This window comes from Tachysurus fulvidraco, chromosome 4 (genome assembly GCF_022655615.1).
Source record: "Tachysurus fulvidraco isolate hzauxx_2018 chromosome 4, HZAU_PFXX_2.0, whole genome shotgun sequence".
NCBI lineage: Eukaryota > Metazoa > Chordata > Actinopteri > Siluriformes > Bagridae > Tachysurus > Tachysurus fulvidraco.
Genome location: NC_062521.1, coordinates 24,681,426 through 24,699,241, shown reverse-complemented (window position 1 = coordinate 24,699,241; position 17,816 = coordinate 24,681,426). Strand labels below are relative to the sequence as shown.

General features: G+C 36.3%; 1 protein-coding gene across 2 annotated transcripts; it reads right to left on the bottom strand.

Annotated features, from left to right (window-relative positions):
• Window positions 1-902: 902 nt before the first annotated feature.
• On the bottom strand, window positions 903-17,765 carry LOC113642392 (probable E3 ubiquitin-protein ligase HERC6). 2 transcript variants are annotated; one of them, XM_027145839.2, is made up of 23 exons: window positions 17,439-17,765; window positions 16,260-16,413; window positions 15,805-15,881; window positions 15,430-15,657; window positions 15,228-15,319; window positions 14,830-14,957; window positions 13,428-13,591; window positions 11,944-11,999; window positions 11,434-11,534; window positions 11,263-11,322; window positions 10,989-11,076; window positions 10,036-10,216; window positions 8,231-8,382; window positions 7,519-7,650; window positions 7,311-7,409; window positions 6,119-6,292; window positions 5,907-6,047; window positions 5,618-5,784; window positions 4,561-4,627; window positions 4,395-4,465; window positions 4,069-4,252; window positions 2,584-2,686; window positions 903-1,848 (listed from the first exon to the last, which is right to left on the bottom strand). In XM_027145839.2, exons 1-23 carry the CDS (start codon window positions 17,659-17,661, stop codon window positions 1,631-1,633), a joined length of 3,060 nt encoding a protein of 1,019 aa, XP_027001640.2. In that variant the 5' UTR covers window positions 17,662-17,765; the 3' UTR covers window positions 903-1,630. The 2 variants fall into 2 exon arrangements, with proteins under 2 accessions (XP_027001640.2, XP_027001641.2); XM_027145840.2 differs by having other exon boundaries at window positions 13,443-13,591; window positions 17,439-17,762.
• Window positions 17,766-17,816: the final 51 nt, after the last annotated feature.

The following is a 17,816-nucleotide window of genomic DNA, read 5'->3' as shown; positions in this document are numbered from 1 at the left end:
TAAATATCTACACTGCATGGTCAAAAGTAAATGGAGAACAGATGATTTTGACCAATATGTTACTCCAAGCCCAAGTTATATACAGTACAATACCTTTGTGCTGTATGCTGTAGCTTTTCATTATCCCTTGATGACATGGTTAGATTGGAATGTTAGTAATCAAGTGGTCTGTGCAAACAAGAGTCCAGACTTCAAACTTTCTGAACATATTTGGGATGAACTAAAACATTTACAGAACCAGAGATCTCCTCAAGCATATATGCCTGATCTTACTAATGCTTTTGTGGACGAATAAACAAAAATCCCCACATCCATGCAAAGTACACTTGGTAATATAATGCAATGTTACTCACACTCACTTTACATAACTGAGTTATCTTTTTCAGGGTCATGGGTGATGCTAAGCCTAAACTTCCTAGGAACGAGACAGGAATACACTCTGGATAAGATGCTAGTTCATCGCAGGGCACCATGCACACAGACACACATTCACACAAGGCCATTAATGGTACATACACAAAAGAATTCAGGATCACATAAGGATCACATTATGCCAGATGCCCTTCCTGTCGCAACCCACCCATTTTATTCAAGCTTGGGACGGGCATTGAGAACGAACTCCTCAGTGGCTGGGTTAGATCCCTGTCCAGGAAGTAAACCCTGTCTGTAACAATGACAGCCCAGGATCCTTTCGCTGAACCACCTGGGTACATCAAGGCAAGATTTTCTACCATCGTCAAAGAAGCATGGTTTACACTTATTTTGACTGAATAAATACAATGTTTAATGGAAATCTAAGACATATTGAAAACGATTACATAATAAACAAAATAACATTAGACTAATTTTGTTACAGCACAAATTTGACATATTCCTGCATCATGAATGATTTTAGAAGTGAATCGTGTTGTTAGTTGACATTTATTAGAAATGCAATATGGAGCATTACATTACAGTATTTATACAGAAATATGCACCTAAAGATGACTGAAAGCACAAAGTAGTACAACAGAAGGACAAGTATTATATTTGTGGAAGCCTGGCTCTGGCAGCGGGACACACACTTATTCTGCTCTCTGGGATTTCATAATAACTAGGTTCATTAAGATTATACCTTAGAATATAAGAATATACATAGAAATACTTTACATAGAAAGATACATAGAGTTTCCTTCTTCTACTTTGTAAGTGATGGTCAACATTACAAATGCAATTTATACTAATGCACAAGAAAACTAGTGTTAGTTATCTGAGATTTTAGTTAATCAGTACTCACAAGCAACATAATATATAACATAATACCGATAATCCCAGAATTGCGATAGTTCGACTTACAAATTTTCAATCTTACGATAGACGATAGAGACATGTATGTGGTGCAGTTTGTTTTTCTTCCTATAACTAAGTTAATGTAGCCACCAACAACCTAAAGTTATATGCAAATAAACAGAATCTTGGTGAGTAAAAGACGATATGATACATTAATGTATGTGTGATACATAGCTTTAGCGGCTAATTTTAAGGTTACCACCATCAAGGTTTTATAGCGGATATATTATGTACTGATCAATGGTACATAAGATGTAGAGCCATGCATGACCTAAATATCTAAAATTCATGACCTAAATATCTATACATCTTCTATCCAGAAGCCTCGGTTGTGGTTTATCGCTTCAAGAAGTTTTGCTTCCAGACGCTGCTTGCTTTCATAAGGAGGAAGCATGAAATGAGAATGGCAGGTGAGGGACTCAGGCAGGTGGTTCTGGGTAAAGTTAGGGCGTTCCAACACAGTCATCCTAACCTGATCCATCCCAAGGACGGGCACACGATCACAGCCTGTTAGAAACACTGGAAAAAGAGGAAAGGAAAAAAAAATGTCATGTGAGAGTATTATAGAATGGTTCTAGGAGATTAAGGAACTTGTTTAGGGGTTAAATGTTTAGTTTAGTCCATATACATGGAGGAATATTACAATAAAATTTTGGGTTCTTCTTGTATGGTTTATTTTTGATTGATATAATTGAGGCATTACACACTCTAGTATGTTGCACCGACATTTTGTGGTCCACCATATTTACACTATGGAAAGCTAGTATGCAGTAGATGTTGATGTGATCTGTCATACTGGAATACATTTTAAAAAACATTATGCAAGGTCACTTCTTAGTTTACCAGATTAGCTAAGGTTGGATCCTGAACTAACACCTTTTTTTTTTTAATCTAACTCAAATACTATTCAGTTAATAACATGAAAAGCTAGCTCACTAAGGCTACTAACTACTAATCTATTGAGCTGCATGTTATATCTAGAAAAGCTGTGAAGTCATGTCAGGATAATATGCTGGTTTATTTTAATGACTGTCAGGAAATTTGACGATTACAGATTGATCTGCTTTGTTTGTGGAAACAGATTTACAGGAGTAGCTGAGCATTAGAAAGATACTGGCAGTACTTCCCATTAAAGCTTGAAGCTACATAGATAGATACTTTATAATTAGAACGCAATGACTACACCCCTGCAAACATACTGTACCAGACTTTTTTCCAAGTTTCCAAAAGATGTTAAAAATAAACTGTACTCACAGAGAAAGGCTTTCTTTTGCTCCTGTGTCAGCTCCTCGAATACCTCCCAGAATGCAATGATAGTAGGATGTCTCTCATGGTATTGTCCAAAATATGTTGTATTCTATATTAAAGAAATACAGAAGGTCTATACATAGTAATAACTGGATCATACTCAAAATAAATCAAATCCATCTGCAAAAATACTCTATAATATTGTTGTCACAAAATTCTACGACTTCATGAACAACAAAGAGAAAAATATTGTATTGTAGTTGCTGTGAAGCACACTGAGCTCAGTTGCACATGCTCAGTAGCAACGTATTTATTAAAGTTCACACTGGTAAGTTTCTTTGATTTGTAAAGGTACACGTAAATCTATTTAAAAGCCCCATGGATAGGCATGCTACAGTCCAGCCAAACTGAACAAATATGGTGTCAAGTCAACTTTCCACATCCACATAGAACTATGTTTCCCAGAACACACAACAGCCTACAAAAATGGTCATCCATTTTTACATTTACAGCATTTTTTTCCTGAGCGACTTACATTTTTATCTCATTTTATAAAACTGAGCAATTGAAGGTTAAAGCCCTTGCTTGAGCAATGGCAGTTTGGTGGAGCTTGGATTTGAACTTGTAACCCTCCAATCAGTAGTCCAACACCTTAACCACTAGGCTAACACCTCCCCGGTCACCCTGAACTACTGTACACCTCCCAAAACACAAGAACTCTGTTGCTATCACAGTCACTGAGCTGTTAATAATGCAGACTGTTGCTGTTCCAAATCACACACAGACTCTTTAAAATGGACACTTTTATTCTCAGTATGGTTGTGAAATGATGCTCTGTGTGCTTGTACCTAAGCCTTTTCATCTTGTTCTGTTTATCTGGTTATGACCTTATTCTCTCTCTGGTAGCTCTCAGACAAGGAGAAACTATGTTCTATGTTCTGATAAAAACAAAAAAAAAATCTAAGCATTACATCTGGAGGAAACCAAGCACCACTCAACCCCTGTGAACTTCTAACCACATGATGAAACACATCACTCTATGAAGCAAGAATTATGATGATGAAATATCAACATGAAAAATCACTCCTTGAAAAATCGAAAAAATCCAATGCAAGAACTCATTTCTAGACTGAAATGGCCCATCTACAATGAACTGTAGAGATCACAGTGCACAGTGATGCTTCCCACACAAGCTAACAGATATTGAGAGTTTAAACACGTGGAACAAAGAAAGGAGGAGGATCCACAGATCGAGCTCTGCCGAGTTTGAATTATTATAACTAAGACACTGTAGGTCTGAAAAAAAAAACACATCTGTATTTTTTGTCTGTTCAAAAGACATTATGTATTTACAATATTCAAAATAATGTGTTCATATTTAGTTAGATCACTATTATGATTTTTTTTTTTTGCAGCTTATTCAGTAAAAATATTTGATGAAATTATGAAACAATTCCATAAAACTTCCAAAAATATTTATCAGTATTTCACCTGTTTGAATGTGTCCCAGTCATATTCCTCTGTTCCCACCATCACTCCTCTGAGCTCCTCCGGCTGGAAGAAGTTCACCACATCTTCAATACACACTTTGTAGAATCCTCTTTTAAACTCATTAAACACTCTCTCCACCGACTTGTTCATTGCGTAATCTACATATGCTTCCACAAACTTCTTCCTGTTCGGATATTTACGTACAAACAAAAAGATGGGAATCAATATTTAATGTATAATATATTAACATATACGATTTAAGTTAAAAAGGTAAAAATTGCAAAAGCAAGTCTAATCAAGATGTTTTAATGTTCAAAAAAGTTTACTTGTTACAACTTGTCACCGATTGTCCATTTTCGTGGGACTCCAGTTCCACATAATCACCATCCCAGTGCACCTGATATTGAAAGAAAAAATACTTTTATTTACTCAAACTTGTAAATTTAATATAGCAAACTGCTAGACTGTCATTTTATACAATTTGTCTCATACACAGAAAGAGATGTCCAAGTCATCAACAACATCATCAGGGTACTCATGAAGAATGCAATGCAAACCCCTGAAGAAAAAGTAAACAGACAATAAAACCGATAAGTAATTTATTCAATAACAAGAAAAGTTTCAACTTTAAACTGAAGAAATGAATAAGTATTAACATTTGATAATCCACAAATAAATTGCTTTATATAATCCTGTGTCTTGGTTGTTAAGGTTATTAACTCGACTCCTGTGTGATTAGTTTCCCAAATTTTGTCTATGTCACAATATATAAAGTATGATGAGAACTGGATATTATATTATATTGGTCTATTGTATAAGAATATAAGAATATTGCACCATATATTGTATAAAAGCATGTTTAGCATGTTTAACACTTTACAATACGGTTACTCTTAGGTTTCTATGTAGGAACTAAGACGTAGTGAATGAGTAGCACTATATTATCACTTACTGTAGGTCTCTTTTATTACCTATTAAGAAATTCTCTGTAATAACATAGTTTACTTGGTAATGCTTGATTAGTTTATTAAGCAATACTAATCAAATCTTGAACTTCAAGCTGATATTACACACGTGTAAATATGTAAAGAACCCTCTTTGTTCAGATTCCTATATTATTGTACATTGTACTGTATAATATACAGAACACATGCTGGTTGGTGCTATTTTGTGTATTTGTCCTGTAATGTTTTGTATTGTCTGTCTTCATTGTCTTTTGTCTCACAATTTTTGCACTAGGTTGCACTTACCTTCAGTCCTAAACTCTGTGTTGTCTTATGTACAGTAGCACCACAGAAAATAAAAGCTTCTTGACTTCTTTTTGATTGTAATCACATATTATTTAGAATAAACAGTGACACAATTACTGTTGCACAAATAAAAGAATAATGGCTAAGATCAATATTTAAGTCCTATTTGCAGGCCTAATGATAGGCCAATGTTGTGGTATAGGCCAGTGGTATATACAGGGTGTGTTGAACTCTGCATCCTTGTGTGTGTCTTTTTATATTATAATATACTAAGAAAATGTAAGCAGTGTGTATCTTACTTTCCGATCACAGGGGTGAACTCAGTCATATCGTCCAGAGTAGGCTTTACATTGACCAGCTTCTTATAAAAGGCCAGAGGAAAGGGCATGTGCACTATGTTGTTGCTGCAGAGGGCTAGGCCACAGAGGATCCCAAACAGGAAGTACTGTTTTAATTCAAGTGTTGGCTAAAAAGAAATTGTCAGAAGAATATAATGTAAGCATGTGCATACAGTATAATGTATGTCTTCATGAACAAATGACTACGCATGTGGAACACCCTGTGTTTTGATTGAAATGTGTTATTTACCTTGGCAGGAAACCAGATCATTGTTTGGTTGTCATTGTATATGAACATCCCTGACTTAGGAGCCAAAAGTTCATTGAAAGCATGGAGAAAAAAATCCCGTCTGTTAACGTCTGTCAGTCTGTCTTCTTCTACAAACTTTACCTGTAAGATAAATGGAAGTTGACCAATCGTGTATTTGTCACATGTACTTGATATGACAGTATTTTTCTTACCACTAAAGTTTTTTTGAAGTTTTCATGGTCTGCATTGTTAAGTTGTCTGAATGTATCCTCAAGCAGGGCAGTGCGTCTCACTTTCAGCTGGAGGATCGGTGTCGGGACCTCACAGTGCATATTTCGAAAGACTCCACCAGCCACCACATTATTGTGGATAATCCGATGACCCAACTGGACCGTGAAAGTAATGCAATTATTGTTTGTCTGGATTTCACCAAAAATGCCATAACATAAATTCTGATATGTGTGTCATACTGAATTCGATTAGCCACAACGAACACAGAAATGCTTAATTTTGTGAAGGTTGATTTAAATTAATGACTAATTAAAATAACTTTAAACATAGGGTCTTTATAAGGGTCTTAATGAGGGTCTTTCTGTCTTTCTAAAATTCATTCATTTAAATTAATTGTATTTTATATAATAATAATAGTAGGTCATGATATGGACTCACAGTTCCAGTAATGAATGTAAATGAAATGGACTATTTACAATATTATTCTTTATTATTTACAATATGATCCTAAAGGTTTTGAGAGGAGAAGGTTGATAGATTGGGCACATGTTGCCATGGTATGAATGGCAAAAAAAGACTGAAGACTAAGGCATACGTTTGCTTGGATTGTATTTGGTTTAAATGAAAGCGTTACAACATTTCTGTTACAGTGCTTGATATTTAAAAGAGCTGCAGAATGAGCTTAGTTGAGCATTACAGGTTTGAAAAGGTAATAAACAAACAAACAAACAAACAAACAAACAAACAAACAAACAAACAAATAAATAAATAAATAAATAAATAAATAAATAGCTATTGCTGTTAGGTAAGTAAATGCTTATATTTCCAATATGTTCTAATATAATTTATATAATAATAATTAAGTTATTATTATTATTATTATTATTATTATTATTATTATTAGTAGTAGTAGTAGTAGTAGTAGTAGTAGTGGTATTATAAATAAGGCCTTGGGATATAATAACTGGTCAAAGCTAATTATTTATTTGTTATTATTTACTATTAATATATATTTAAAATTTTAGCTCTCCTATCTAACATCACCACAAGGCTCCACTGAGCTATCACTGCTGGGGCCTTCACAAGGTCCTAAACCCTCAACACCTCAGTTATAGAAATAAGATAAAATGTAAGCTGCTCTGAATAAAGCCAAAATGTCATAAACAGGTATACCTGGATAGCTGTAGCGATGTATTTAAAAACGCTGATTTTGCTTGTCAGGTCCAGGAGAAATGGGTAGAGGCAGAAAATGGCAGATGGTTCATCCTCTTCCTGTCCATCATTAAAAATAAAGTAGGAAAATGAATATGTTACATCATCTTGCTACCTGTTTCATTGGAATGATTCTATTTTTTCCCACTCTGTACATTGTAAATTTTACCTTAACTAGTCCAGACCTAATGTCCATCCATATCAAAACATCAGATTCGAGTAGCTGAGGTGTGGTGCCCATCTCTTCTATGTAGAACTCACTAAAAGGAATCCTCCTCGACTTCTTCGCCTTTTTGTTTGCCTTTGAATGGAATACCATAAAAAATCTATAGTTTATAAATCATTTCAGTTTTTATTAAATGTATTGTTCTTATATTAGTTCAGAAATCTAGTTCTTACATCTGTCACTTCTTAGATTTAGGAATAACAAAGTGCGACATTTAATCAAGAGGTTTGCGTGGATTATTTTTAATCCAATCTTCTCCAAATGATGAAAGTGTAGCTAACACCAATTCTTTTCCATAAATACAAGCCTGAATCTTTTTATACTTGCTTCAGATGTTTGTTCATCCATTTTGTAAATATAGCAATTTTGTACAATAGCTTCGTACATAAATTGACGTCCATAAATTTAGTTGTTATAGCTACTTTAATACTGTAATTATTATATGTATTATATTTGACACCCATAAAAAAGTTTCTGACTATTCTGACTATGTTTCTTAATAAAAAAGCTTCTGATTAAGTTTCTGACAATTTCTGACTATATGAAATATTCTATTATTCTAGATAAATATGCTATTATTCTAATATTCTGAAATATACAGAAATATTCTATCTGTATAATGTGTGTATGAGGACAGCAAAAACTATATACTGACCTTGTAAAGTAACTTGAGGACTTCCAGCACTGCTTTTATACCAGGTTGATAATTGATCCACACATTGGAACTCAGGAGGAAGGCGAGTGCTTGTTTCCACATGCGGATGTGTTTGGTCATAATGTTGACATCCATTGAGGACCAGCGTTCCTCTGTAGGTCACAGAATATAAACTTGTTTATGATTGCTATAAGCAATTATAAACATTATCATTAATAATGACTGTCTCTGACCTCTCAAAACTTTAGTCTTGAATTTTGTATTGTTATACAACCGTTGGCTTTCTCAGTATACCTGGGTTGAAAGCATCTTAAATCCCAAATCTCTATTCTGTTTCTATTGACAGTGTATGCTATAGAAGATTTCAAATGTCTGATAAGCTTTTTATATTGATGGATTTTATGTTTAATCCTTTCTTGTGTAATCAACATCTGATGTTAGATTGTTCCAAATGTACCATACTATTGGTATCATAAAGGTGTGAACCAAATGGCACTTCCTGCCTTTTGTAGGGTCTCCAGTAGGAGGTTCTAATGGTACCTACCTTTTGTTTAAGAATATTTTCTTCCTGCTTGCTTTGCTTTATGCATTAAAATCATTCTAATACATTGGCAAGCCAGACTGCCAGAAGTCTGCTTTACCAAATTCAGGAAAATCTAACAATATGTTTTATAAACTGTGTTATTAATCTTAAAGGTAGGGGTGTTTAAAGGTGGGGTGCACCATGTTAGAAAGCCAATGTTGACATTTGAAATCACTAAAATAAACACGCCCCTAACACAAATGGGTGCCACCCTTGTTTTGATAGCCCCGCCCTCCACACGTACATACGCAACCCAGGCAACTATTATGGCGGAACCCGCTGGGGCAGCTGTCCGTGGGGATATTTTTATCAATAAATGAACTCAATGAGTAATACTGTGGTAATACAAATGTGTTTTTGTAGTACTGTGTGTTGTACCGTGAAAGGTTTAGCTCCGTTTCACGTGGAAGACGACGTTTAACACCTAGAGCCCGAGGCAGAGATAACGGCAGGTATCCACCATGTCAATGTTTCGATCGCTTTCTGCTAATATCACACATGCACACTGAACACTCTCTCTGCTGCATATTGACAAGACACGCCCCTTTCTGCTCATTGGCTACTCGTTTTCTGAAGCATTTTGTACACCCCACCTTTAACGTCAAAACTTTTAATCTTTTCAGATAATCTAATTGAAATGGGGAGACAGGATAAAATAAGCTCTCACCATGCTCAAAACTACAAAACTGGAAAACTATTAATACAACTCTCTCTCTCTCTCTCTCTCTCTCTCTCTCTCTCTCTCTCTCTCTCTCTCTCTATTTATCTCTAACATCTATCCTTGTGACCAATGAGCAAGCCTCAGCTGATGGTGACACTGTTCCATAAAATACTGTAGAAAGAGGCTTTTGTTAACTGTTCAAGCTATCTAGAGTTCACTACAGAGGTGCCAAAACTGCGCTCTCTCTCTCTCTCTCTCTCTCTCTCTCTCTCTCTCTCTCTCTCTCTCTCTCTCTCTCTCTCTCTCTCTTTCTCTCTCTCTCTCTCTCTCTCTCACCCAAATGAGGATGAGTTCCCTTTTCAGTTCATCTCATTGTACCTTAAGGGCAATGTCCAAACGTGCTACAAAAATGAAATTGATTTGAACCTGAATTATGACTTCCTCTGGTACCTTTCCATGAATAAGCATGGCTTCTTCTCCATATTACCTGTATTTCTAACAGAGATCTATGCAGATTTGAATGTGTGTGTGTGTGAATGAAAAATGGCATTAAATTCTTACTCAAGGTGTTCATAGCATTCTCATTGAGGAATGTGATGGCTACAGCTAATGGCAGCACCAGTCCAATGACATTTTGATGTTCATGAAGAATGGAGCATGTAGGCAGAATCAGGAAGACTTCAGGACACCTCATCGATTTAGCAGCATACAAAAGGACATCCACGATTTGTGTGAAGTTCACCTGAGGTAAAAGAACAGTAATGTAGGTGACAATAAATTAATGCAAATTGCAGACTTATAGTATAAAAGAAGCCTTTTTTTGTCACATGTACATTATAGCAAAGTGAAATACTTTCTTCACATATCACATATCCCAGCTTTTGGAGGTTGGGGTCAAACATGGAGCAGAAAGAGTTAAGGACCTTTGTTTAAGGGTCCAACAGGGGCAGTTTGACAGTGCTGGGGCTTGAACCCTAATCCGCTGATCCACAGCCCAGACACTTAACCACTTGAGCCACCAATTCTCAGAAATTCAATTAAATTCATAATAGTCATAGGACTATGAAAATCTCTGTTAATCAATAGCTGCCTTTATAAAGGAATTTAAAATACAAAATAGTGGGCTTGAACCGGCCCTGACCAAATTCATTAACGGTGTTCAAGATTGGCCTTGTGGACTGAAATTGAATTGAAATAAGGAGGAAAAGACATCAGATTGAGAATCAGACGGGTTCAATCAGTTTAAACAAATGAATTAATTTATGGCCACAGGTTGATATAAAATAAGTCAGGACACTGGCTTTCAGTGAGAGACGTGTGTTTTTCCCTCTGTTGGATAACCTTATATAGAGTATTAGCAGTTGAAGATAACGGCTTTTAAATATCAAACGCTTATTAAAGGCACTTCAGGCATCTCGGTGAGCAGATGGATTTGATATCACTATGGATATAGTACCTCTAGTAGGCGCGAAAATGCGTATGTAATTACGTCCTATGTCATTTTTAAACTCAACTGAATTCTTGATCCAGGGAATCTTCAGGAGTTGGTCAAAAGTCTGGCTAGCAGCATTCACATCAACCTGAAGAGTACCTGGAGTATTCCTATTGAATACAAAAGATCAGGGACAGGAAGTCATTTTAGTATTGTGTACAGTTTTGCAAAATAGTTATTAAGAGCACAATGAACATCATTTAGAAACAAACAGAGATAATGAAATATTAATTTTTATAGCGCTAATTTGTCGGTAGCACATTTTATATGATATTGTTTTGACTGCACAGATTTACCTGTCCTTTATGAAGCAGGCAACAAGATTTGAACTTGTGGCAAACGTCAAGGAAACCTCCCTGTGGTAAAAATATATTGCATCATGAAAAATATATTCATCTATAATTCAATTCCAGATTGTTAATCAACTAGCATTTTCCAAATATAGAATTAATCCAATTTGTTCACACTTTTTCATTTCTTTGATGCTTCTTTCACAGTCCAACGTTGTAAGCCATCTCTGCACTTGGGCCTCTTCAAGTTTCCCAATTGGCTCACCAAGAATATTGGTCTGACCAACGGGAAAAGAAAAAGAAAAAATTCAAATGTAAATGTTTTTAGGTGCTTTCACTGAAACTTGACCATTATCTTTATGCCTAAGATGACTGATTTTTTTTTCTTCCATTATAAACTATTGTAACAATGCTAGCAACGCAACTGGTCATTTTATTAAGCACTAATAAACATATCAGAAATATTTAAATGTCTGGGGTGGAGCTTTCCTTTAAGGTTTGTTCGCATATGGTTTCTGCTTTCTTAACCTCTGCTTTTAGGTACAGTATTTTCAGTACCACAGAATTTTAGCTGTAATTAAGTATCTTTTGAGATTATTTCAGCTGCCTTTCATTTACATGATGACAGAAACACAGATAAAAAAATCAATGAAAGAAATAAAAGTAATATACAGAAAGTCTGTTTACCTTGGATGTTGGAAAGAAAAGAAAGTTAGAACTGTAGCCAGATGATATCTGCATTTCTATTTAAATAAAAAAAAAAGATATGTAATAGTTAATACAGATGAAAGTATGTAGCATAAATTTGGATTAAATAGATAAGTAAACCTGTCAAACTTATCATTAACAGTTTGTTTATACATTCACATGTTTTTTTTCTGGTACAAATATCACTGCCAGGTCCTTTAACAGCTTTTCTATGTTTGAAAGAAAACAGTGAATTAAAATGTCTAATTGTAGCAGCTTTAATACTAAAAAAGGTGAGGAAATTAATCTGATAAGGACCAATGACATTCATTAATTCATTCATTTTCTACCGCTTATCCGAACTTCTCGGGTCACGGGGAGCCTGTGCCTATCTCACGCGTCATCGGGCATCAAGGCAGGATACACCCTGGACGGAGTGCCAACCCATCGCAGGGCACACACACACACACTCTCATTCACTCACACACTACGGACAATTTTTCAGAGATGCCAATCAACCTACCATGCATGTCTTTGGACCGGGGAGGAAACCGGAGTACCCGGAGGAAACCCCCGAGGCACAGGGAGAACATGCAAACTCCACACACACAAGGTGGAGGAGGGAATCGAACCCCCGACCCTGGAGGTGTGAGGCGAACGTGCTAACCACTAAGCCATCGTGCCCCCTGACCAATGACATGTACATTATATTTACAGAGAAAGTGTCTACACTTTCAATTCAAATTAGCCTAGACTTTAGTATTTGGTTATGAAGAACTCCAAAGGAAAGGTTGAAATTTGACATTTGGTTGAAATTTGAGATTCTGCAAACTTCTAGCAAAATCTCTGGCTTTTAAAACCTTTAGCTATACTGACATGCAGTTTAAATAAAACACTTAATTTGCAGAGTTTACTCTTAACGATGGGTTAGGATGTCATCTGTTGGACTGGAGAGGAATAGTTCAGACTGACAGTTTTGTTTTGTTTTACATTGTTTTATGTTTTGTAATGTGATGAGTTTTGATTAAACAATGTAAACCTTACAATAATCTGAAGGCAAAAAATTGGTTTTGGGGGTAAAAAAACGTATTTAGTTAGCACTACTCAAGTTTGCATTAATGTTATGATTATGTTATGTTAACATATCCACTCAGGACAATTATATCCATCACCCCAATCCCACCTTAATAATTCTCACCAAATTTCTGCCGGTTCATTAGTGTTTCTCTGTTTCTTTGTCTAACTTCTGTTGATGTTGTGTTTTTTCATAGTGTACTGTATATGCATTTGCTTCTCACTACATTTTTCACTGATTGTGTGTTCTTTATTACACTATAGTAATAAATATCTGCACTTGCATCTGCCTTCACCTACATCTCATGTCAAACATGTTGCTTAGCTCTATAGCATATATGCATATGTTATATTAATTTTGATCTTGAATGCACTCTGGGTAAAACGATCAGACAAATAAATAGATGTACTGGATCCTTGTGTACTTGTGGGTATCCCTGCTCCTGAGCTGATCCAGTCTCCATCCAGTCTTACTGGCTGCAGGCTGTTCCCAGTGCCACCACTCGCCTGAGCTTGGGTATCACGGCCAAACGTGAAGAGCATACCAGATGGCATCAGAACCAAAGTGTGATGGCTGTCATGTTGTAAATTAACAGTAAAAAAAATTAGTAGTTTGGCAGATTGACAGCACTGACTGAATACTGAAACATGAAAATACATATTATTAATTTCTCAGGTCCATATGAAGAAAAGAAACAAAGCAACATCATAAAAAATAAAGTCTTTCTACTCCTAAGTCCTGGATTATTAAAAGTTTTATGTTTATAAAAGCACATTATACCACAGCACTGTTTTATACTAATGCATTTCTTCTATTATCTCACCCATACAATCAATGTAATCTGTAATCAAGGTGTGTAATCATTAAATATGGTGAAGCTTTTTAGCTATTTAGGGTGAAGCAATATTGATAGCTAGATTTGGTCAGGATGGGGAAGATGATGATGAAGGACACCATGTGGAATGGGGTAACAATGTTGTCTGTAGCTGGAAGTGAAGATCCAGGGCATTTTCTAGCATGCATCTGGGAAGGCAGATGTTGAATGACAAGCAGAAGAATACAGAAGAAGGAGAAGGCAAGAGGACTGGAGTTTATTTGGATGGGAGTTTGAAGTCTACAAGGACAGTAATAGGGGAATAATGTTCAATTCTTCTTCCTTTGAGACCAGGAGAGCAGTAGATACAAAAGAGGTATCTGTATTTGGAGATGTATCTGTAATTCCATGGATTTTGACATGAACCAGGAATATGTATTCCGAACTGCATTTAAAATGGCTTTCTTCATATAATGTCAGCGACGCGGGGATAAAAACAGGCACACGGACTAGGACACGAGAGGACGAGGACAACAGATGACAACCTCGCGACAACAACAGACGATGTAAGACGAGGATTCCGTGCTACAATAGGCAACGTGGCACGGTTAAATACACAACACAATTGAACACACGAGGAATAGGTGTGCAGAGGCGGGGAGGAAGAGACAAGGGGCGGAGCACAGAACATAATCAAAAGCATGTGGCCAAAGTCCGGGCTGGATCCTGACATATAAAGCTTATGAACAGAAAGCAATCAGGATACACAATTAGTTTCTGTTTTACTCTTCTGGAAATCTCTATGATGCTGCAGAACAATTCTCACATGTCAACGTATTATGTAAATACTATTTCCATTTGTATGCAATGTCATTTGCATATGTTTTTTTTTTAACACACTCAATAAATCTGCATGGAGTTTGCATAAGCAAATTCTTCTCTATTTTGTGAAAATGAAAGTGAACCTGTTCTATTTAAAGGTTGATTTTTTTATCACCTGCCACAGGTTACTTGTTTAGCAGGTGCATCAATTCCTTCAACTTTCTTGGGTAGAAGCTGGTTATTGGTGGAGTTATGCCCAAGTTGACCATGAGCTCCCTCTCCGAATGTGTACACCTCTCCAACCTGTAAATAATATTAAACTTTCAGAAGTTAGAATAGTAATTAATTCTATCTACAGCAAATATTAAAATTTTGTGTTCAAGCTGTGTAACTGTAGTTCTATAGCACACGTAACCCACATTAAAAGAAACAATAAAATTACCATTATATTAGCCTATTGCCACTGAATAATACATTGCTCGATATTATACGGTATTAGCCAATATAGACAAATATAAATTGATCCAGATTGAATTTTTCTCTGTCCGAGTCTCGTTCCTCCATAATCCGTACCTTAGTGAGGACAGCAGTGTGAGCTGCTCCACAGCTGATGGAAGAAACCCCGAAGTTCCTCAAAGCTGGAACAGCACATATTGTAAATCGACCTGTAAGATACCACATGTAATTAGAAATTCTATTATCTGTTATCCTTATTTTATCACATTGATTTAGCCATGCTCGAGAGCTAAGATCTTAGCTCTCTGTAAAACTGTACCTTTTTCGTCTTTCCTGTTAAGACCAAGTTGGCCTACACTGTTAGCGCCACAGCAGAACACTTGATCTGTGAGGGTCAACACCATAGTGTGTTCTCCACCAGCTGAGATCTGAATAACTGGAACTCCGACAAGAGATGTTATCAGAGCAGGGAGAGGCTGCAGATCCACTGATTTCCCCAGTCCCAGCTGCCCATATTTATTCAGACCCCATGAAAAGACTTCACCTCCTTCAACACAGATATGTTCTTGTTTCATCAATATGTTTCATCATAATTGTAATTATCCAGATCAATGTTCTCAGTATTCAAAATTAATTTATTTGGTTTAGTTTTAAGAAAGTTACTAGTTTTGAAAAACTTACACCACACACTCACCCTTGGTTAGGGCCAAAGAATGGAAATTTCCACAAGCCACCTGTACCACTTGGATCTGAAAAGGTATCTGATATAGCCTGAAAAAGTAGAACAATTTTTAGGTGTCAGAAATGATTAGATTATTTATAAATTGCTAGATATTTTGAACCTTGAACAACCAGAGACACTAAGTAGGCCTAAGGACAGTCTTACAGACTGACTGGGATGTGACGGGGCATGGGATATAATTTAGTCCGATTCAAACTAATTTTATTAGTATATTGCACAAAAACAGATCAGTTTGAAATTAAGGTTTAGACAATGTTAAGAAAAAAGTTCCAGAGAAGGGATACCCTTTAGAGATTGGAGCCTGTCTTCCTCAGGGTGGCATCAGATATTCCAGGATACAGTATGAAATATGTTAATATGAAGGATGTTGAATGTTGAATGCTGGAACACCTTTATCTTATACTTACATAGGTTTGAGACATTTTGCTACCGGGCTGCGGAGGCCCAGCTGACCTTCTCCACCTGCTCCCCAAGAAAACACTTGACCTGAATCACATAGAGCCAAACTGTGTTCCTGTCCACATGCTATTGCAGCTACAGAGCCCAAACCTTCAATCTTCACTGTAGAAAGATGGAGAAAAGAAAACAGAGAGCTAAACTAAGAGTGAGAGACCATTAAAGATGCCCTTGTACAGAGCAACTTACATTTTTTTTCTCATTTTATACAACTGAGTGTTGGGCCTTGCTCAGAGGCCCCATGGTGAATATGGGAATCAAACTCACAACCTTCTGATTGGTAGTCCAGCACATTAACCACTAGGCTACCACATCCAGAGTGTGCTTATGTGTGTCTTCCAGAGTGTGTGTGTGTGTGTGTGTGTGTGTTTGAAAGAGAGAGAGAGAGAGAGAGAGAGAGAGAGAGAGAGAGAGAGAGAGAGAGAGAGAGAGAGAGAGAGAGCACAGTTTTGGCACCTCTGTAGTGCCTTTAAGAGAACTCCAGATAGCCTGAACAGTTAACAAAAGCCTCTTTCTACAGTATTTTATGGAACAGTGTCACCATCAGCTGAGGCTTGCTCGTTGGTGACAAGGATAGATGTTAGAGATAAATAGTAACTTCATTTTAAACTTAAAAAATAAAATAAAAAAATTCTTCTATTTCTATACTTCTGTAAAGCTGCTTTGAGACAATGTGAATAGTTAAAAGCCATTTTACAAATAAATAGAATTGAATTGAATAGAATTGAAGTGAATTGAATTGAACAGTGTACTAGGATCAGATGGGTGTGTGCCAGGTATTCCTGAGAGCTGAACCACAGAAACGAAACTGAAACTTAAACACTTTACCAAGAACGAAAGTTATTAAAATAAATAAATAAATAAAGTAAGTAAGTAAATAAATAAATCAGACATTCCTGTTATTTTTTTTTAACTTTCCACAGTTCTTATTAAATAATATTAAATTATATTAAATTATAATTTTCTCTTGAGAAGTGTTTTAAAAAAAAATCTGGGAGCTTGATGACGTTTTTCTTTCTCTATTTATTTATATATGTATATTTCTATATTTCTAAAGCATTTGTAAAGCATCACACTATATCATCTGTCCCCACACTCTGGCTCTCTGTGTCTGTGTTTACTTTGTTTACCTGGCAGTTTGGTGTCTCTGCTCTTGGATCTCCCCAGCTGTCCTTTAGAGTTTCGGCCACATGAGAGTACTTGACCGCTTGGTGTCAGGAATAAAGTGTGATGTTCTCCACAAGAGATCTGAATGAGTTGTTCAGTCAAACGTACTGAAGTCGGTGTAACTTTTACCCCAGTAGCGGGTAAAGCGAGCTGTCCTTTGGATGAGTCTCCCCAGCAGTAGAACATGATGATGCTGCACAGACGCTAGTGTGTGATTGAACCGCTGTCTCATCATTAGTCTGGTCTCTTTAAGTCTAATGTTGCCAGACGTGCTGTAGGGGGCGCTGTGGAGACAAGTCTTTGACTTATACTCCTCCTCCTCGTATTTTACTAATGATAAA

Excerpts from the sequence above, each read along its gene's own strand:
- LOC113642392 (XM_027145839.2), bottom strand. The coding sequence starts at position 17,661 with ATGTTCTACTGCTGGGGAGACTCATCCAAAGGACAGCTCGCTTTACCC. Across the intron at positions 11,077-11,262 it reads GCCTGCTTCATAAAGGACAG|GAATACTCCAGGTACTCTTC; the intron begins GTAAATCTGTGC and ends TGTATTCAATAG. Across the intron at positions 4,628-5,617 it reads TTCACCCCTGTGATCGGAAA|GGGTTTGCATTGCATTCTTC; the intron begins GTAAGATACACA and ends CTTTTTCTTCAG.